Source organism: Muntiacus reevesi, chromosome 3 (assembly GCF_963930625.1).
Source record: "Muntiacus reevesi chromosome 3, mMunRee1.1, whole genome shotgun sequence".
Classification (NCBI taxonomy): Eukaryota; Metazoa; Chordata; class Mammalia; order Artiodactyla; family Cervidae; genus Muntiacus; species Muntiacus reevesi.
Genome location: NC_089251.1, coordinates 188,677,919 through 188,700,072, shown reverse-complemented (window position 1 = coordinate 188,700,072; position 22,154 = coordinate 188,677,919). Strand labels below are relative to the sequence as shown.

At 41.4% G+C, this 22,154-nt stretch overlaps 1 protein-coding gene across 3 annotated transcripts in view; it reads right to left on the bottom strand.

The window, feature by feature from the left end:
• The window catches only part of MED23 (mediator complex subunit 23), a 43,211-nt gene extending 36,844 nt beyond the window's left edge, over nucleotides 1-6,367 (bottom strand). For all 3 annotated transcript variants that reach the window (XM_065931335.1, XM_065931336.1, XM_065931337.1), the window contains exons 1-5: nucleotides 6,134-6,367; nucleotides 5,744-5,775; nucleotides 5,506-5,593; nucleotides 3,092-3,216; nucleotides 1,166-1,277 (exon numbers count right to left, since the gene is read on the bottom strand). In XM_065931335.1, the coding sequence (XP_065787407.1) occupies nucleotides 1,166-1,277; nucleotides 3,092-3,216; nucleotides 5,506-5,593; nucleotides 5,744-5,775; nucleotides 6,134-6,181 (405 nt within the window). In that variant the 5' untranslated portion in view covers nucleotides 6,182-6,367. The remainder of the gene's footprint in view (nucleotides 1-1,165; nucleotides 1,278-3,091; nucleotides 3,217-5,505; nucleotides 5,594-5,743; nucleotides 5,776-6,133) is intronic.
• Nucleotides 6,368-22,154: the final 15,787 nt, after the last annotated feature.

The following is a 22,154-nucleotide window of genomic DNA, read 5'->3' as shown; positions in this document are numbered from 1 at the left end:
AATGAACAAAGGAAGTCACTTATAGATAAAAATTAAACTTCTCACATTCCATTCAGCTTTCCTTACTTTCGTAACATTACAAAAGTTTCTATTATTATGAGGGACCAAAAAGTTTAATTTGAGCTTAACAGACAAAAATATATTTGGAAGAACTTGAAAACACTGGAAAACATGGACAACAGATATTCAGCTTTTTGGCAGACCACCTTTGCTGCACCTTCCTTTTGGTATATATTCTAACTTCATTCTCTATTTCCCATCATTCATCACATACCTTAACCCCTCAAACTTAGCCAATAAGGCTACTCTGCTACCTGGTCATCTATTCAGCTCTATTACCAGTTGCATTATTTCAGAGCAGAATCTAATACACAGAGAAGACATTTCATTCCATAGTATAAACTAGGTGATCAGTCTTGTAAAAGACAGACAGAACATATACATGAAAGAAACAATTATGAAGCACCATACAAATAAGGAGGTAAAAAACTACATATTAACCTGCTAAGGAAAGTGAAGTACATGTAAATAGAAAATAATCAGAAAAGGCTTCTTAGAACCAATTTTGTATGAAATCATTACTCTGGCCAATAATTATCAGTTAAATCATTTGAGATCAGTGAAAATACAGATATAACGCACAGGGTCAGGTATCTGCAAGTCTTTCAGGAGACAATAATGAAAGGGGCTTGCCTGAAGCAGAAGCTTCTGCAGCGGTGGAGTTCCTGAGCTGTGTTATGAGACATAACTAGAGTATCTACTGTTGCTTTGGTCAGGAGCAGAGTGCTGAAGGTACCAGTGAAGGAATCACAGTGTCCGAGGTGGCCCAGGTGAAGCGGGATTGCCTCCCTTTGTCCGCTGATGCCTACATCCCTTCTCAATTCCACACCTCCCTGCTCTATGCTCTTCCACTGGAAAGGGGCCTCATCATAAGATCTGTGGCGTGAGAGAACTGAGTCTGCCTGCACTTCTAAGAATGTTGGGAGAGGAGCAGAGAGCTGTGGGAAACACTGGGCGATTTTAAACTCCTTCAGGAAATACAAAGAAAAAGAGACAGACTGTACAAAGGTTTCCACTTCATTTCTCCTATATCAAATTAAAATAATATACACTGAAAAATTAATCATATCTGACAGCGATTATTTTTTATAATCGGAAAAAATACCTTGTAATCCACCCCTCCAATTATTTTCCGAACCAGTTTAAATGTTAAGGCCCAGAGCTGCGTTCTTTCCCATTCAAGTGTGTCAGAGTTTATCAGGGATTCACAAACCATCCTAGAAAAAACGAATACCCATTCCAGTTACAAGACAGAATTTCTCTAAGTTCTCTAATAGCCAAGGTCCACAAACTCTGGATTTTATATTTGTCATAGTAAGTGTTAATAATTGTCATAAAGGTACATTACTCAAGCACACTTTCAAAAAATTACATAAAGCATTTTATATTTTTTACTTATATGAAAGACTAAACCCAAAGTAGAACTAAACCCAAAGCAGACTCCTTACCATCTTGAGCCACCAGGGAAGTCCTAAAGTAGAACTGCTGCTGCTAAGTCGCTTCAGCCGTGTCTGACTCTCTGCAACCCCATAGATGGCAGCCCACCAGGCTCCCCCGTTCCTGGGATTCTCCAGGCAAGAACACTGGAGTGGGTTGCCATTTCCTTCTCCAATGCACGAAAGTGAAAAGTGAAAGGGAAGTCGCCCAGTCGTGTCTGACTCTTAGCGACCCCATGGACTGCAGCCTACCAGGCTCCTCTGTCCATGGGATTTTCCAGGCAAGAGGACTGGAGTAGGGGGCCATTGCCTTCTCCAAAGTAGAACTAAGTAATATTAATTATATTTTTGCTAGAAAGAAATGTACCAAAAGCTATTGGTTAAATGTTTACCATTAACCAATCAGTGGCAAACTGTGTTTTTCTAAGTTAGCTGCAATAAGACTTTTGATCCCACATGGTCTTTTAAAATGTGATATTGATGCTCCTCCCAGGAAAAGTATCAGTGTCAAAAGGGTAGAAAAAAAATCTATCCCTCAGTTTGGCAGGTCCAAGACTGGCAAGTGGAAGGCTTTCAAGGCAAGGTGATACGGCTTCTGCCGAGCCCTCTTACGAATGCTTGCTCCTGGACTCCACGACACTGCGAGAAAGCCACGGTCACACAGAGAAGGCATATGCAGGTTCTGGCCAACAGTGCCAGCCGATGTCTCTCAGGTGACAGTCAGGCACACGAATGGGAATATCTCTGTCATGACTCCAGTCATAGCCACCATCCAATTGCAAACACAAAACCTGAGAAAATCCTACCTACTCCTTGTCCAAGCAAGCACTGTAATAGTGAATGTTAATAATAAAAGGATTATTACTGTTTTAAGCCATGAAGTATTGAGGCAATTCACATGCAGCAAAAGGTAACTGGAACTGACCCAGGAATTTTACTCCTGGGTACATAACCAAAAAATACAAAACCACTAATCTGAAAAGATACACACATCCCAATGGTCATAACAGCACTATTTATTATCGCAAAGATAAGAAGGTAACCTAAGTGTCCCTCAGTAGATGAATGGATAAAGATGTCTTTCTCACTTACTCTCACACACACACACTCACACTCACACACACACACACACACACACACAATGAACTACTCCTCATCCACAAAAAAAGAATGAAGTTTTTCCATTTGCAATAACATGGACAGACCGGAAGAATATTATGCTAAGTGAAATAAGTCAGACAGAGAAAGACAAATACTGCATGACATCACTTATATGTGGAATCTAAAAAATTCAACAAACAGATCAGTGACTATAACAAATACAACAAACACTACCTGGAAAAGCTTGTCAAAGTGAGTGATTTTAATCCCTGGGCTAAAAGGCAAAGCCGGCCTGGTTTTGAGCACCTGAAGTATACAATTTCAAGAATACTGCATCCTCGAAATTAAAACTGAGATACTATGAAGCACTTTTTGCTGACTGTAACTGCCTTCTTTATTCTCTTATCCTTTTACAACACTCACCTCAACCAATTTCTAAACATTAATAAACAAAAGGAAATTTTTCGACTGCTCATACTCATCATTAACCATACCTGGGTGGAAGAAGACCAGTCTCAACTGCCATTGCTAAGCAGTCGTAAAGAAAAGAAATTCTCTTCGGACTATGCTGGCCATGAATGAATTTAACAATCCACTGGATGCACTGTTCATGAGATTCCTAGAAAATCAGAAAATGATCACATTTTAGGTCTAGACTTATATTTTATAAATAACAAATAGCTAATAGTATCTGGGAGTATATATGAAGACTATGAGTGAGACACTTCATTATAAATTAATGGACGAAAACAGCTTAAAAATAACTGAACAAATTCATATGTAGTAGTTGAGTTATAGTAAGCTTAAAATCACACAATTATATAGATTAAAACGTGCCCCATTTTTACTACATGGGACCTCCAAAAACAGTATGATTTTATGAACATATCCATGAACAACAAAGAAGTCTAGCCAAGGCTGAGGAAGGCGCTGAGAGCAGTGCCCTTAACGGCAGACATGAATGCCCGTCACTGGGGGAAGCCACCGCGAACTATAGCAGCCCCAGGAGAGTTTAGTGACTCTGACCCCTAAGAGCCAAGTCAGTCATGAAATAATGACATATCCAACTTTTAGACTTCCAAAACTTCAAATCTGACACCAAAATGTGGTGCCCAAACAAAAGACTACATTCCAGAATATCCTCAAGATGTCCTGCTGTGCTACCACTCACTCACATTTCTATTGCTGAATAGACAGATCACCAGTCCAGGCTGGATACATGAGACAAGTGCTCGGGCCTGGTGCACTGGGAAGACCCAGAGGGATTGGGTGGAGACGGAGGTGGGAGGGGGGATCGGGATGGGGAATACATATAAATCCATGGCTGATTCATGTCAATGTATGACAAAACCCACTGCAATACTGTAAAGTAATTAGCCTCCAACTAATAAAAATAAATGGAAAAAAAAAAAACAAAACAGTGCTGGTTTAGAAATACTTATTTTCTTCCTGGATCCTCCATTAGAATCTAAAATTCTTGAAGACAAGGGTTTTATCTTAACTCATGAATTGTTTAATCAATTATTAAGACATTAAAATATGTTAGAAAGATGTAAGATGTTCAATATCACTCACAGAAATGCAACATAAAACTACACTGAGATAAAATTTCTCATGCTTTAGACTGGTAAATATCAAAAAGCTCATTAACATGCTACTGTGAGGCTTGACGGAATAGCAATATATACCCCACTCATATATTGCTAGTGGGAGGATAAATTGGTAAAACCCTTATGGAAGCTATTAGATTATTTTTATAAAAACTACACATAGAAATACCCCCTGACCCAGCAATATGTCCCCTGCCTAAAACTATTCATTATAGTATCATTTAAAGAGAACAAGGTAAGAAGCAACCTATCAGATGGTGGGGGACTGGTTAAACAAAGGACGGTGCAGCCATTTTACAAGATATAATGCTGCTATAAGAAAGAAAGAGGGCAGAAGCAACTTGAAATGGATTGATATAAAATTACATCAATATGAGAATTTAAGAGGGAAAAAGCAAGGTGCTAATGAATACTGTACATGGCATACAGACATTCTATAACAATGATTCTATGCATTAAACATTCTAGAAAGAAACTAACTGGAAGCACTGACTGCAGACAGAAAAAGAAACAAATGACTAAGCTAAGAGAAGCAGAAGGCAGATTACCCATTAGGTGGAACTTCTGGTACCCCTCTGCATTCTGTATCATACGAATATATTAAAAAATAATCACAAGTAGAAGAAATGTAAGAGAACGAATGTACTGCAACTATGCAATTCATTTCTGAGTAGTGAGTCTTAAGTCACTAGCGGCTCAACTGTAAACATTTCTCATCTTCCTATTCATAAGGCATCATAAGAAGGTAATGCACTACTGGATCATGAGCTCTTTAAGGTTCAAACATTTTATCTTTTACAAGGCTGCAATTTCTGGTGAATGCTCTTTATTATTAAGTTTTGCTGTACTTGCCTCAGTTTTGTTTAAGTACCTTTGGATCCTTACTTTGGCATCTTTGTGTCTTTACTATAGTACCTTTCTTATAATATCTTTGTATCAATGCTGGACCAGTTCCTTTGCTGATTAAATGAATGAAGCTTTTATCCATTACAACTCCTAACACAGTTGTTCTAAAGTGCACTAAATAAATCAGAATAGGATGAAAATGGTTTTATACAATCTAACTTGGGAGAGATTAATAAAAACAACTCACACTGTGCTATGGTCAACTTGATTTTTCAATACAGATTCTCTACTGGAAGAATACAAGTTGAAACAAACGGAAGCCAGAATAGACAAGATGATGACAATTTTATTTCTCTTTTTCCAGAAAAACCTTAACAGCAACATCAAAGTAAGTGTAAAAAAATAAAGGGCCAAGAATCATCAACTGAGTTTATTAAAAATGCAGCGCTCACCTGAGAAAGACCAGCCCAAAACTGTCTGAAGGCCCCTAGACAGCTAATAAGTTTTGTTTTTTCATCTTCAGGGGTGTCCATAAACATGCTAAAAAACAAAAATCGAATTATTTGCCACTAGTTTTAAAAAGGTAATTCAACATAAACTGAATAGTAGATCTTATAAACCTCCAAGACAGATCTAAAGAAAATCTTACAATTAGGTAAAAACACAAAGATCTGCCATGTATACACTCACCCAGGGAAAGCCTCTTCTATAATCTCCGTTTTCTGTTAAAAAACAAAAATAGTAAACAACATGATTTTTTTTTTAATTATTATTTTAAGGGAGGGAGAGGGGCCTTCCCGATCAAAATAATACAATGCAACATAGGGCAAATCACCTTAGTCAGCAACGAGCAGAAACAAACAATACCCACCAGCCTGGTCTGTAACAAAGGGTGTTGTGAATTTCAAATGAGACTGAATTTGACAGTAGTTTGAGAATCGCTCAGCCCCTGCACACATACTCGATGTCACAACAAGGAAGACGTGGGGAGAGGTTGCGCGGGCCAGATTTCTTGAGCCGCTGTCCCCGAGCCACCCCCTCACCCAGCCATCGCCCAGGATCCCTGGCAGTTCCACTCACCACCACCTCCTCAAAAATGCTCTGCAGTTGCGTCTCCATCTGGACCATCACCCTCGCCTTCCGTGGACGCCAGGAGCGCGGCACGGGTCAGGCCCGAACTCCGGCACTGGATGGGCAGAAGGCCGGAGACGCCTGCAGGTAATTTCAACTCGCCGGGCTCAACTTCTTCCTCAGGGGCCGAGCCGGCACCATCCCCTCCGGGGCCCAGCAATCAGCCGGAAGCCGCACGGAAGCCAGGAGCGCTGGGTGCGCGCGGACTACGGAACTCACAGAAACTAGAGACCCAGCCAGAGGGTTCCCCCTGTGGAGAAGCGCGATCCACGAGCCAGATGCGAGCGCCCCCAAGTGAAACCTCCAGCCCAAGGCACCGCCGCCTGAGAAATCTGTATGCAGGTCAAGAAGCAACAGAACCCGACATGAACAACGGACTGGCTCCAAATTGGGAAAGGAATACATCAAGCCTGTATATTGTCACTCTGCTTATTTAACTTATATGTAGAGTAATCATGCGAAATGCCAGGCTGGTTGAAGCACAAGCTGTAATCAAGATTGCCGGGAGAAATATCTATAACCTTAGATGACACCACCCTCATGGCAGAAAGTGAAAAACTAAAGAGCCTCTTGATGAAAGTGAAACATTAGAGTGAAAAAACTGGCTTAAAACTCAGCATTCAGAAAACTAAGATCATGGTATCTGGTCCCATCACCTCATGGCAAATAGATGGGAAAACAATGGAAACAGTGAGAGATTTTATTTTCTTGGGCTCCAAAATGACTGCAGATGGTGGCAGCAGTCATGAAATTAAAAGATGCTTATTCCTTCGAAGGAAAGCTAGGACTAACCTAGACAGCATATTAAAAGCAGAGACAATGCTTTACCGACAAAGATCCATCTAGTCAAACCTATAGTTTTCTGGTAATCATATATGGATGTGAGAGTTGGACCATAAGGAAAGTTGAGTACTGAAGAATTGATGCTTTTGAACTGTGGTGTTGGAGAAGGCTCCTGAGAGTCCCCTGGACTGCAAGGAGATTAAATCAGTCAATCCTAAGGAAATCAGTCCTGAATATTCATTCACTGGAAGGAGTGATGCTGAAGCTGACGCTCCAATACTTCGGCCACCTGATTTGGAAGAACTGACTCATTAGAAAAGCCCCTAATGCTGGGACAGGTTGAAGGCAGGAGGAGAAGGGGACGACAGAGGATGAGATGGCTGGATGGCATCACCGACTCAATGGACATGAGTTTGAACAAGCTCCGTGAGTTGGTGATGGACAGGGAGGCCTGCTGTGTTGCAGTCCTGGGGCCGCAGAGTCGGACACGCCTGAGATACTGAAGCGAAGGCAGCAGGAGGCGAGGCTGGCTGCAGGCCACCACTTCCCAGCTGAAGCAGGAATTGCTTCCTGCTTGGCGCTCATGCTTTTGTACCTTGGGAATTAAAAAAATAAACTTGAGGCTTAGGGGCTACAGCCCAAGGGAAATGCCCCTCCTGCAACCTGGGTCGACTTGATGTCTGCGAGCTGCGGACTTTCTGGGGCTCCACCAGCTGCCTGGAGCCAGGGGTTGAAAACTGCACTTTTCTTGACGACAGGGACCACGTCTTCTCTACTATGGAAACCTCACTGCCTTGCACAGTGCCAGAACACGGCAGGCTGTCAGTGAAGGTTTTTAAAATGAATGAATGCATCATAATTGATTTTTAATTGTTTTAATTAAAACAATTGAATAAAATCTACTCTTTTCAGTTACCATAATCTGAAAACAATATTTGTCAATTACTGAATACCTCAAGCCTTGGTGAGGATCAGGATGGAAAAGGGTGGCAAAAAGGAGGCCTGGTTGGAGCATGCCAGAGCTTTATTCTCTCAAGCATCAGTTTGACATATTCGTGGGAACTTGGCCTTATTCTTCAAGCTGATTTAGGGGTCTCTTCTTTAGCCTCATACAACACTTTTGTGCAGAAGTACTAGAGAATTTCATTTGGTACATACCTAGTACCATTCCTTCGGTACTAGGTATTTAATGAACTGTACTGAAGAGTATATTTTGCACAATGTCCAAGCTAAAAGGGCGAGAGAGCCAGAATTATTAAAATTCAAGTACCCTAGGGATCTATTTTTTTCTTGTATGCTAAACAGATTGTTTTATTGTGGATTATCTTTCATCAGATTCACTTCTAAGACAGCTTTCACTTACTATCTAGCAGATTTCCACATTTCTGCTCTGTATTCCAAATCACTGTATTCTCAGCAAATGCCAGCTATTCTTGATATTGGCCAGGGCTTGTGTAGTTAAGTAGATAAGATGGTCAGTGGACTTCTCAGGTGGCATAAGTAATAACGAACCTGCCTGCCAAGGCAGGAGACTAAGAGATGTGGGTTCCATCCCTGAGTTGGGAAGATCCCCTAGAGGAGAAAATGGTAGCACACTCCAGTGTTCTTGCCTGGGAAATCCCATGGACAGAGAAGCCTGGTGGGCTACAGTCCATGGGGTTACAAAGGGTCAGACACGACTGCAGTGACAAAGCGTCATCATCAAGATGGTCTGTAAGAATTACTTGTCATAGCCAAATGCAGTTAATTTTTATCTTATGCTCACTGATGCTCCATTCATTAAATAAAAGTTGCCCATCTGTCAGGGAATGTTTGACGGGAAGATACCTACGTGCTGTCTCTCATGAGTCCTCTGTCCCTCTTCAAGCGGAACAGCACGCTGCTCCCAGGGGCTGAGGTCATTGTATGAGGCAGGCTTGGGTCTCTTTTAGTAAACATTCTCTTTAGGACAAAACTGCTCAGTCTCGTTCCCCTTTCTTGAGATGTGGATTGCCTCCTGACCTTGTGACTAACATTACCCCTTGTCCCCTTGGTAATGGTTGATGTACGTTCGGTTTTCTGATCTCTATCTTTCCTGAAAGAAGTTTCTTGTACCACAGCCTATATATACTCATAGGAAAATCATTAAAGCACCTTTGCTCCATCAGAGCTTAGGTCCCCGGGTCTTTTTTGTCTCTCTCTCTCTCTCTTTCTCTCTCTCTCTCTCTTTTTCTGGCTGACTCTCTGGAGCGTGGAGACCCGTCATGCTCACTTTTCTGCCCGGGCTTCTAAGACCCCCTCGAGACGGTGCCTGGTGCCTTCGTGAGCGATGCAAGTCCTGTGTCAAGGACTTTATTGGTCCTCTGCGTAAACCTAGGGATATCAGCCTCTTTCTTTCTTTTACTTTCTTATTGTCGACTCTGTACTACAAGGTTCCGGTCCATTAAAGGACCCCAACACCCATCCATTTCTAGACCTTCTTAATGTGTTTTCCCCTGAGTCAATTTTTTAAATTGATGTGTAATTAAATGGCAACACACTTCAGTATTGTTGCCTGGAACAAGAAGGTGGGGTCTGGGCTTCAAAGGGAAGTAAGGTATTCACAGCAGGAGAAAAGAATTAATGTTTCCTGAGCAAATGTTTGCAGGCCATCTAGAGACAATAGAACAAAGATAAGACTTTGATCTAAGCAGCTTGGAAAGTTCCTCCTTGTCTACCACCCCTAGTTCATACTTCACTATACTACTTATGGTGTGAGCGCCTTCCTCAAACAGGTCTTATGTCTTAAATTCTTTCAGTTAGTAAGTGGGAGGAAGTTCAAAGATTCTTTCTGAGTCTTTCCAGCATTCCAGAGCGGCACATCTTGGGGCAGCCTGCCCTGAATCAGTGCTAAACCAATGTTACCTCCATGGGATACATGCTACTCAGTTATGATATGTTATCCATTTTATATATTTTTGAATTCTATCTGTTACTATTTTATTGAGATTGTATTCTTTTCATATGCCACTATCATCACCAACTCCTAATAAACAAGTCTTTTTTTTTTTTTTGGATGATCAGCTTTAACTAGTGAAAAAACTCCTGGGTGTCATAGGGGTCCAAGTGACCTTTAACTTTTTTTTGAAGTTTGTGGAATACCTCATACAGCTGAACTCATGCTGTTCACTTGCTAATTTTTGATCTAATAATTCTCCTGTTGTGGCTTTGTTATACAAATATTTGACCTGGAAGATAGATAGTTCCCTAACATTTGTGTATGTATATGCCACATTGCATGACATTGTTGGGGTTCCTCGGTGGCTCAGTGGTAAAAAAAAAAAAAAAATCCACCTGCCATGCAGGAGACAAGAGTTCAATCCCTGAGTTGGAAAGATCCCCTGGAGTAGGAAATGGCAACCCACTCCAGTATTCTTGCCTGAGAAATCCCATGCACACAGGAGCTTGGCAGGCTGTGGTCCATGGGGTTGCAGTAGAGTTAGAATTTAGTGGCTAAACAAAAGCAATGCCATTTTTACTATGTAAGAATTTCTAACTTCTAACGATTATACAGTGGAAGTAAAAAATAGATTTAAGGGACTAGATCTGATACACAGAGTGCCTGATGAACTATGGATGGAAGTTCGTGACACTGTACAGGAGACAGGGAGCAAGACCTTCCCTAAGAAAAAGAAATGGAAAAAAAAATGGCTGTCTTAAGAGGCCTTACATATAGCTCTGAAAAGAAGAGAAGCAGAAAGCAAAGGAGAAAAGGAAAGATATACCCATTTGAATGCAGAGTTCCAAAGAATAGCAAGGAGAGATAAGAAAGCCTTCCTCAATGATCAATGCAAAGAAATAGAGGAAAACAATAGATTAGGAAAGACTAGAGATCTCTTCAAGAAAATTAGAGATACCAAGGGAACATTTCATGCAAAGATGGACTCAATAAAAGACAGAAATGGTATGGACCTAACAGAAGCAGAAGGTATTAAGAAGAGGTGGCAAGAATACACAGAAGAACTGTACAGAAAAGATCTTCATGACCCAGATAATCATGATGGTGTGATCTAGAGCCAGTGATCTAGAGCCAGTGATGGTGATACCTAGAGCCAGATATCCTAGAATGTGAAGTCAAGTGGGCCTTCGGAAGCATCATTCTGAACAAAGATAGTGGAGGAGATGGAATTCCAGTTGAGCTATTTCAAATCCTAAAAGATGATGCTGTGAAAGTGCTGCACTCAATATGCCAGCAAATTTGGAAAACTCAGCAGTGGCCACAGGACTGGAAAAGGTCAGTTTTCATTCCAGTCCCTAAGAAAGGCAACCCCAAAGAATGCTCAAACTACAACACAATTGCACTCATCTCACACGCTAGTAAAGTAATGCTCAAAAATTCTCCAAGCCAGGCTTCAACAACATGTGAACTTCCAGATGTTCAAAGCTGGTTTTAGAAAAGGCAGAGGAACCAGAGATCATATTGCCAGCCTTCACTGGATCATCGAGAAAGTGAGAGAGTTCCAGAAAAACATCTACTTCTGCTTTTTTGACTACGCCAAAGTCTTTTACTGTGTGGGTCACAAGAAACTGGAAAATTCTTCAAGAGATGGGAATACCAGACCACCTGACCTGCCTCTTGAGAAATCTGAATGCAGGTCAGGAAGCAACAGTTAGAACTGGACATGGAACAACAGACTGGTTCCAAATCAGGAAAGGAGTATGTCAAGGCTGTATATTGTCACCCTGCTTATTTAACTTATATGCAGAGTATATCATGAGAAATGCTGGGCTGGTTGAAGCACAAGCTGGAATCAAGATTGCCAGGAGAAATATCAATAACCTCAGATATGCAGATGACACCATCCTTATGGCAGAAAGTGAAGAAGAACTAAAGAGCCTCTTGATGAAAGTGAAAGAGGAGATTGAAAAAGTTGGCTTAAAGCTCAATATTCAGAAAGCAAAGATCATGGCATCCAGTCCCATCACTTCATGGCAAATGGATAGGTAAACAATTGAAACAGTGAGAGACTTTATTTTGGGAGGCTCCAAAATCACTGCACATGGTGACTGTACTCATGAAATTAAAAGACGCTTACTCCTCGGGAGAAAAGTGATGACCAACATAGATAGCATATTAAAAAGCAGAGACGTTACTTTGACAACAAAGGTCCATCTAGTCAAAGCTATGGTTTTTCCAGTAGTCATGTATGGATTTGAGAGTTGGACTATAAAGAAAGCTGAGTGTGGAAGAATTGATGCTTTTGAACTGTGGTGTTGGAGAAGACTCTTGAGAGTCCCTTGGTCTGCAAGGAAATCAAACCAGTCCATCCTAAAGGAAACCAGTCACGAATATTCATTGGAAGGACTGATGCTGAAGCTGAAACTCCAACACTTTGGCCACCTGATGCGAAGTGCTGACTCATTTGAAAAGACCCTGATGCTGGGAAAGATTGAAGGCAGGAGGTGAAGGGGATGACAGAGGATGAGATGGTTGGATGGCATCACTGACTCAATAGACATGAGTTTGAGTAAACTCCAGGAGTTGGTGATGGACAGGGTGCTGCAGTCCATGGGGTCACAAAGAGTTGGACCTGACTGAGCAACCGAACTGAACTGCACTAAGAACTTCTAAAAACCTGATATAAAGAATTCGAATTTTCTGCTGGAGACTAACTTCAAGAGTTAGCCTGAGTGTATAAGTTTGCTGCCATAGCAATAGAAACTGGGTGCTTAAAAAATAAAAAGGTACTTTCTCACAGTTCTGGAGGTTAGAAGTCTGAGATCAAGTTGGTAAAAATTTGAGATCAAAATTTCCTATTTTGCTCAATAAATCAAAATCCACTAATTTTATTATTTATATTTATAAACATATCAGAGCTATTTACAATTCATAGGTTTATCAGTTGGCTGGTTTCTTTGGCAGCCTCTCTCCTGGGTTTGTGAGTGGCTGTCTCTTCCCTGTGCCTTCACATGGTCCTCCCCCGTGCATGTCTGTGGCTAACTTCTATTCTTGTAAGTACACCAGTCATACTGGGTCAGGGCCCACCATAATGACCTTATTTTAACTTAATTACCTCTTCAAAGACCCCATGTCCAAATAAAATTATGTTTTCAAGATGTGTATTTGAGGGACATACAATTCAGCCTCAAAACTCTTTCCTCTGGGCCAACAAATGCTTGTCCTTGTAGCATGCAAAATACATTTCACCCATCACAATAGCTCACAAAACTTAGCCATTCTAGCATCAACTCCAATTCTAAAATTTTGTCTAAATATCTAAATCAGGTGTAGATCAGACTTGAGGTGTGAGATATCCTGAGGCAATATTCCCTTCCAGCTATGAATCTGTGAAATTAAAAAGCCATAAAATTAAAAGACACTTGCACCTTGGAAAAAAAGCTATGACAAATCTAGACAGTGTATTAAATCAGACACACCACTTTGCTGACAAAGGTCTGTCTAGTCAAAACTATGGTATTTCCAGTAGTCATGTAGGGATGTGAGAGTTGGACTATAAAGAAAGCTGAGCACTGAAGAATTGATCCTTTTGAACTGTGGTGCTAGAGAAAACTCTTGAGAGACCCTTAGACAGCTAGGAGATCAAATCAGTTAATCCTAAAGGAAATTTAGTCCTTCATTGGGAGGACTGATGCTGAAGACGAAGCTCCAATACTCTGGCCTTCAGATGCAAAGAGCCAACTCACTGGAAAAGACCCTGATGCTGAAAAAGTTTGAGACAGGAGGAGAAGAGAGTGACAGAGGTTGAGATTGTTGGATAGCATCATCAACTCAATGCACATGTGTTTGAGCACACTCCGTGACATAGTGAAGGACAGGGAAGCCTGGCATGCTGCATTCCATTGGTTTGCAAAGCGTTGGACATGAATGAGTGGGTGAACAGCAACAACAGTGAACCTGTGAAACCAGATAACAAGTTATCTGCTTCCATGGCATAACGGAAGGACAAACCTAGGATATACATCCCCATGTCCAAAGGGGAAAATTGAAAGAAATCAAGGGATCACTAGTTCCAAGCAACTCTGAAATGTAGCTGGGCAATTTCCTTTCGACTCTGAGACTTTTCGTGAGATGCTCTGTCCTCCAGGTGGGGGATGGGGGTCGGCTCAGGAGAGTTTGTAGGCACTTGACTGGAATGACATGGGCATCCAAGCATGGGAGGAGATAGTGGTGAGGTTGAGAGGTTGAGTAGAAAAGAGAGGCTTTCTTCTTTTTCAGCAAAAAGAAAAATTACGTGGAGCTGAGCAAAACAGATAGAGCAAGAGGGTGAACATAAAACTGTACCCAGGGAAGCATGTTAGTGGTCAAACCAATGTGATTAAATTGGTTCAAAGTAGAGGCTTGGCGTTGGGAACAAGAAATGCATCAAAAGTTCAGGAAACGAGCAAAGCCAGAAAAGGAGGTTGTGGTGACCAGTAGGACTTGGACAAAGTGAGATCACCTAGGGTGTCCTTGCAAAGAAGGCCAGATCACTGTTAGAGCTGGCCTTCAGGCAAATAGTCAGGTCTGCCTGGAGAATGAGTTCAGAGTCCAGAATTGGAGAGATCTGAAAGCCAGGATAGGTAGTTTGAGTCAGCAGCTATTGAGACCATCACTTTGGGTGTATGAATAAAGGAGTGAACTTTGAGGAAGTCAGAAACCTTCCACTACCCCCAAAAAACCCCAAAATGCAACAATATAAAACAGAACCATTTGGTTTTGAAGAAATACTGCCTTAGATTTGAAGATTAGGGAGTGTACCTACCTGCCTACGGAATAGGGTGCAGCAATTCTAATGGAAAGCTGGGAACCTTAGAAGCTGGGGATGGAGATGAAACAACTTAGAATCTTCGGAGGTTGGGAGTAGATGGGTCAGTTTGCTACTGTTGTCTTCTTGCCCTCGCTTGCTGATGCTTGTCTTAGTTGAAGTCAGGTGTAGAAGCAGGGGTCAAAGACCATTCAAGTGGAGGAGGCTTTCTAAAGTGAGAGATGTGAACCCTTGAGTCATCGTCTTTCAGTCTGGCTGTGGATGGATTAGTTCTTAACAATGACACTTAAGGTTCTTCCCGTTCTGATTGCAAACAATCTTTTATTTGATGCCCGTTGCAGTAAACCAAATCTCTAGGTTGAAATTCATGATCCTTTACATCTCCTGGGAGCTTTCTGGAAAAGTCATTACCAATTTTTAAAGTGTTTTCATGAGACCCTGTCAAGAATGTAATATACTTCCTTTTGCAGCTGCAGGTGAAAGTTTCCAAAATACTGTTTTCCCCCATAACCATTTTTTCCAGATGCCCATTGGGTTGAAGGATGTACTGGTGTAGTGGCAGTTGGGCTTCAGTAGACACTATAAATTTGTTTTGTTCTGTCTAAATCATCCCCTGGAGAAGGAAATGATAACCCGCTCCAATATTCTTACCTTGGAAATCCCATGGACAGAGGAGTCTGGTGGGCTACAGTCCATGGGGTCACAAAAGAGTTGGACATGACTTAGTGATTAAAACAAGACCAAAAATCCTCTAAACCACTTTTAGATTAGTTTAGTTTAGTCCTGGGGTCAAAATTCCCAGGAATTTTGTTGCCATATCTATTTCCCTTCTATGGTGGCACTTTCTTGAGTCCCTAGGAAAGGCATTTTTTATTGGGTTAGCAGGGCTCCTGGAGAGCAGTGGACATTCTCAAGGCTGCACAGGATGAATATTTAAAGCTGCCGTTGGACTGCAGCATCAGCAAGCTGTTTCTTTTAGTTTCCCCAGTGTCAGGCTTGGAATGCCCCGTTGTTTTAATAATTGCTAAGTGTTTCAGCAATTGTATAACAATTAATAACTGTGCAACCTATTTTTTAAAGTAGATTGTCCTGAAGAGGTTAAACACCTCATTGTTTTCTTAGCACTCCAAAGCTGTTATGACACTTCAAAAGTATACTGACCTCATTATAAATTCTTGTTACATGACTTTGTTACCTTAACAGGAATTTCCCTGGTAGCACAGCTGGTGAAGAATCTGCCTGCAATGCAGGAGACCCCAGTTTGATTCCTGGGTCAGGAAGATTCCCCTGGAGAAGGGATAGGCTACCCACTCTAGTATTCATGGGCTGCCCTGGTGGCTCAACTGGTAAAGAATCTGTCTGCATTCTGGGAGACCTGGGTTCAATCCCTGGGTTGGGAAGATCCTCTGGAGAAGGGAATGGCTATCCACTCCAATATTCTGGACTGTATAGCCCATGGGATTGCAAAGAGTCAGACATGACTGAGTGACTTCATTTCTCTTCACTTCACCTGACCTTTAGCTAATTGACATGCTAGAGTAAAGACAATTCATGTGACTTATTCTGCTGACTTTCTTTCTGGTAAATAGAAGTTTTTAATTGCATGCACTGTGGACATTATTGCATTTGCAGCTCTGTAATGACTGCTTATCAATTAATAGGACCTGTCTGTAAATCTGGTTACATCACCCTTATCAATAGGGTTTCTCGTGAGTCATTCCTGGGAGCAAGAAGATAATCGATTAACCAAGTGCAGTCACAGTTGTTTTCTTGTATGCTGAGAGCAAAGTTGCAAGAATATTGTCATTACATGCACAAGGTGATATGAAGGGCAGAAAGCAACCATAGTTCATGGGAAGTTTGTGGACTTATAGAATTGTGCTGAATGGGGTAGAGTTTAGAAGATCTCGACTGAGTGTGGGATATAAGCAGTTAAAGGAAACCCTGTTCTTATTTCTCTAGTATTCTTTCTGAAATAACCCTCATACTTGCTACCAAGTCGAATTTAGTTTTGGAGCATGAAAGCGTGTCATCTACAAGCATTTTCATAAAAGCATCAGTTGAGTTCAGTTGAGTCGCTTAGTCTTGTCCTACTCTTTGAGACCCCATGGACAGCAGCACGCCAGGCCTCCCTGTCCATCACTAACTCCTGGAGTTTACCCAAACTCATGTCCACTGAATCTGTGATGCCATCCAAGCATCTCATCCTCTATCGTCGCCTTCTCCTCCCATCTTCAATCTTTCCCAGCATCAGGGTCTTTTCAAATGAGTCAGTTCTTCTCATCATGTGGCCAAAGTATTGGAGTTTCAGCTTCAGCATCAGTCCTTCCAATGAATATTCATGACTGATTTCCTTTAGGATGTACTGGTTGGGTCTCCTTGCAGTCCAAGGGACTCTCAAGAGTCTTCTCCAACACCACAATTCAAAAGCATCAATTCTCCGGTGCTCAGCTTTCTTTATAGTCCAACTCTCAAATCCATACATGACTACTGGAAAAACCATAACCTTGACTAGACAGACCTTTGTTGGCAAAGCAATGTCTCTGCTTTTTAATACGCTGTCTATAACTTTACTTCCAAGGAGGAAGCGTCTTTTAATTTCATGGCTGCAATCACCATCTGCAGTCATTTTGGAGCCCCCCCAAAATAAAGTTTGTCACTGTTTCCACTATTTCCCATCTATTTGCCATGAAGTGATGGGACGGGATGCCATGATCTTTGTTTTCTGAATGTTGAGTTAAGCCAACTTTTTCACTCTCCTCTTTCACTTTCATCAAGAGGCTCTTTAGTTCTTCTTAACTTTCTGCCATAAGGATGGTATCCTCTGCATATCTGAGGTTATTGATATTTCTCCCAGGAATCTTGATTCCAGTTTGGGCTTCATCCAGCCCAGTGTTTCTCATGATGTACTCTGCTTATAAGTTAAATAAGCAAGGTGACAATATACAGCCTTGATGTACCCCTTTCCTGATTTGGAACCAGTCTGTTGTTCCATGTCCAGTTCTAACTGTTGCTTCTTGACCTGCATACAGATTTCTCAGGAGGCAGGTCAGGTGGTCTGGTATTCCCATCTCTTGAAGAATTTTCCACAGTTCGTTGTGACCCACACAGTGAAAGACTTTGGTGTAGTCAATAAAGCAGAAATAGATGTTTTTCTGGAGCTCTTTCACTTTTTCGATGATCCAACAGATGTTGGCAATTTGATGTCTGGTTCTTCTGCCTTTTCTAAAACCAGCTTGAACATCTGGAAGTTCACGGTTCATGTACTGTTGAAGCCTGGCTTGGAGAATTTTGAGCATTAGTTTACTAGTGTGTGAGATGAGTGCAATTGTGTGGTAGTTTGAGCATTCTTTGGGGTTGCCTTTCTTAGGGACTGGAATGAAAACTGACCTTTTCCAGTCCTGTGGCCACTGCTGAGTTTTCCAAATTTGCTGGCATATTGAGTGCAGCACTTTCACAGCATCATCTTTTAGGATTTGAAATAGCTCAACTGGAATTTTATCACCTCCACTAGCTTTGTTTGTAGTGATGCATCCTAAGGCCTACTTGACTTTCCAGAAAGTCTGGCTCTAGGTGAGTGATCACACCATCATGATTATCTGGGTCATGAAGATCTTTTCTGTACAGTTCTTCTGTGTATTCTTGCCACCTCTTCTTAATACCTTCTGCTTCTGTTAGGTCCATACCACTTCTGTCCTGTATTGTCCCATCTTTGCGTGAAATATTCCCTTCATATCTCTGATTTTCTTGAAGCTATCTCTAGTCTTTACCACTGTATTGTTTCCCTCTACTTCTTTGCACTGATCACTGAGGAAGGCTTTCTTATCTCTCCCTGCTAGTTTTCGAACTCTGCATTCAAATCAGACTGAGACAATAACCATCTATAAATGAAAAAGACTTAAAAAGCTTGGTTAAAGACCTGATTACAGCGCAATTATTAAGGAAATTTGGCAATTTCTGTGACATACAACATTTTAAGATGATAGCTAGAATTAACACTGACAATATAGTGGAGCTCTTCAAATTTTAGCAACTTCTTATGATTTCTAAAGCTTCTATATTAATACTTACCTATACAACTTAAGAAATGTATTATTACTCATTTGGCAAATTTCTCCATGTAATTTAATATACCAGATAAGGTTAGGTAGCATACTATCTTTCTTTGGGGTATTCAAGAGCCCTTTGAAGCATCCTGAATTTAGCGGGAAGTCAAATGGACTTCATGAATTTGATTTTAGAAAGACTGTCAAGGCAGCAAAAAGTTTTAAACATTTGGGTAAAGAGGATCATGTCAGTGTGAAGCCGTGCTTATTCACACAAGAAAATAACAATAAGATTTGAAAGACAAGTGAGAATAGTTACTGGTAAAGAAGCTTTACAAATCTGTTATCAAAAACAGAACAATATCTGAAGAAAACTTTGTCCTCTCAACAGAGAAGTAAACTAAGTTACATTTTTACCTCTTTTCACCTTTAAAAATAAAACTCATTCATTATTTATGTATTTAAATTTATTTTTAATTGGAGGATAATTACTTTACAACATTATATGTTTCTGTCCTATATCAACATGAATCAACCATAGGTAATCATATGTCCCCTTCCTCTTGAACCTCTCTCCTACCTTCCACCCCATCCCACCTAAATTCAATGTAACCCTAAACCAAATTTTATGAAAGGACAGTCACCCAGTTCACTCCAAAGATCCCCTTAGGTCCCTGCCTAGGAAATACACTGGTAGCCTCTTAAGACTCCAAATCCCAAGAAAAACTGCTGGAGTACAATTCAAGACATTTAAAACAATGATGTTCAGACAGAGATCAGAACTCACTGGAGCAGTTGAGGAAGACCAGGGGGAGGGTAGGACTCAGATGGCCCCCGCTGGGACCAAGCAATGGTTTAGGGTAGGCTCCTGGTGTCCTCTGTGGGTGTCCTTGATGTTCTGCTGACTATGCCAGGAAAGTGTTGACAGTAATGCAGTTACCTATCAAGTTAAAAAAAATGGAATTTTATTTGAGCCATACTGAGGATTATAAGCTGGGCAGCTCTGAGAACTCTTCTGCCTGAAGAAGTTGAAAGAACAGCCATATACATTTTCAAGACAAAGGATCATAGATCAAAATGTGGTGTTGGAGAAGACACTGGAGAGTTTTTTGGACTGCAGGGTGATCAAACCAGTCACTCCTGATGGAAATCTACCCTGCACAATCACTGGAAGGACTGATGCTAAAGATGAAGCTCCAATACTTTGGCCATCTGATGGGAAGAGCTGACTCATTGGAAAAGCCCCTGGTGCTGGGAAAGTTTGAGGCAGGAGGAGAAGAGAGTGACAGAGGTTGAGATTGTTGGATGGCATCATCAACTCAATGGACATGAGTTTGAGCAGACTCCATGTGATGGTGAGAGGACAGGGAAGCCTGGCATGCTACATTCCATGGGGTTGCAGAGCATTGGACATGACTGAGCCACGGTACAGCAACAACAGTGAACCTGTGAAACCAGATAACAAGTTATCTGCTTCCAAAGCATAACGGTAGGACAAGCCCAGGATATACATCCCCATGTCCAAAGGGGAAAATTGAAAGAAATCAAGGGGTCACAAATTCCAAGCAACTCTGAAATGTAGCTGGGCAATTTCCTGTCGATTCTGAAACTTTTGGTGAGATGCTCTGTCCTCTAGGTTGGGGGTGTGGGTCGGTTCAGGAGAGTTTGTAAGCACTTGACTGGAATGACATGGGCATCCAAGCATGGGAGGAGATAGTGGTGAGGTTGAGAGGTTGAGTAGAAAAGAGAGGCTTTCTTCTTTTTCAGCAGAAAGAAAAATTATGTGGAGCTGACCAAAACATTTGGAGCAAAAGGGTGAACATAAAACTGTACCCAAGGAAGCGTGTTAGTGGTCAAACCAATGTGATTAAATTGGTTCAAAGTAGAGGCTTGGCATTGGGAACAAGAAATGCATCAAAAGTTCAGGAAATGAGCAAAGGCAGAAAAGGTGGTTGTGGTGACCAGTAGGACTTGGACAAAGTGAGATCACCTAGTGTCTCTGCAAAGAAGGCGAGATCACTGTTAGAGCTGGCCTTCAGGCAAATAGTTGGGTCTGCCTGGAGAATGAGTTCAGAGTAGTACCTCTCAGAATCGGAGAGCTCTGAAAGCCAGGATGGGTAGTTTCAGTCAGCAGCTATTGAGACCATCACTTTGGGTGTATGAATAAAGGAGTGAACTTTGAGGAAGTCAGAAACCTTCCCGTACCCATACCCCCAAAACCCCCAAAATGCAACAATATAAAACAGAACCATTTGGTTTTGAAGAAATACTGCCTTAGATTTGAAGATTAGAGAGTGTCCTACCAGCCTACGGAATAGGGTGTAGCAATTCTGATGGAAAGCTGGAAACCCTAGAAGCTGAGGATGGAGATGAAACAACTTAGAATCTTCGGAGGTTCGGAGTAGATGGGCCAGTTTGCTACTGTTGTCTTCTCGCCCTCGCTTGCTGATGCTTGTCTTAGTTGAAGTCAGGTGTAGAAGCAGGGGTCAAAGACCATTCAAGTGGAGGAGACTTTCTAAAGTGAGAGATATGAATCCTTGAATCATCGTCTTTCAGTCTGGCTGTGAATGTAGCAGTTATTAACAACAATACCTGTTAAGGTTCTTCTCATTCTGATTGCAAACAATCTTTTCTTTGATGCCCGTTGCAGTAAACCAAATCTCTAGGTTGAAATTCATGATCCTTTACATCTCCTGGGAGCTTTCTGGAAAAGTCATTACCAATTTTTAAAGTGTTTTCATGAGACTCTGTCAAGAATGTAATATACTTCCTTTTGCAGCTGCAGGTGAAAGTTTCCAAAATACTGTTTTCCCCCCACAACCATTTTTTCCAGATGCCCATTGGGTTGAAGGATGTACTGGTGTAGTGGCAGTTGGGCTTCAGTAGACACTATAAATTTGTTTTGTTCTGTCTAAATCATCCCCTGGAGAAGGAAATGATAACCCGCTCCAATATTCTTACCTTGGAAATCCAATGGACAGAGGAGCCTGGTGGGCTACAGTCCATGGGGTCACAAAAGAGTTGGACATGACTTAGTGATTAAAACAAAACCAAACATCCTCTAAGCCACTTTTAGATTAGTTAGTTTAGTCATGGGGTCAAAATTCCCAGCTTTTGTTGCCATATCTATTTCCCTTCTATGGTGGCACTTTCTTGAGTCCCTAGGAAAGGAATCTTTTATTGGGTTAGCAGGGCTACTGGAGAGCAGTGGACATTCTCAAGGCTGCGCAGGATGAATATCTACTTTAAAAAATTTTTTTCAATTATTTTTATTAGTTGGAGGCTAATTACTTCGCAACATTGCAGTGGGTTTTGTCATACATTGACATGAATCAGCCATGGAGTTACATGTATTCCCCATCCCGATCCCCCCTCCCACCTTCCCCCCCACCTGATTCCGCTGGGTGCTCCCAGTGC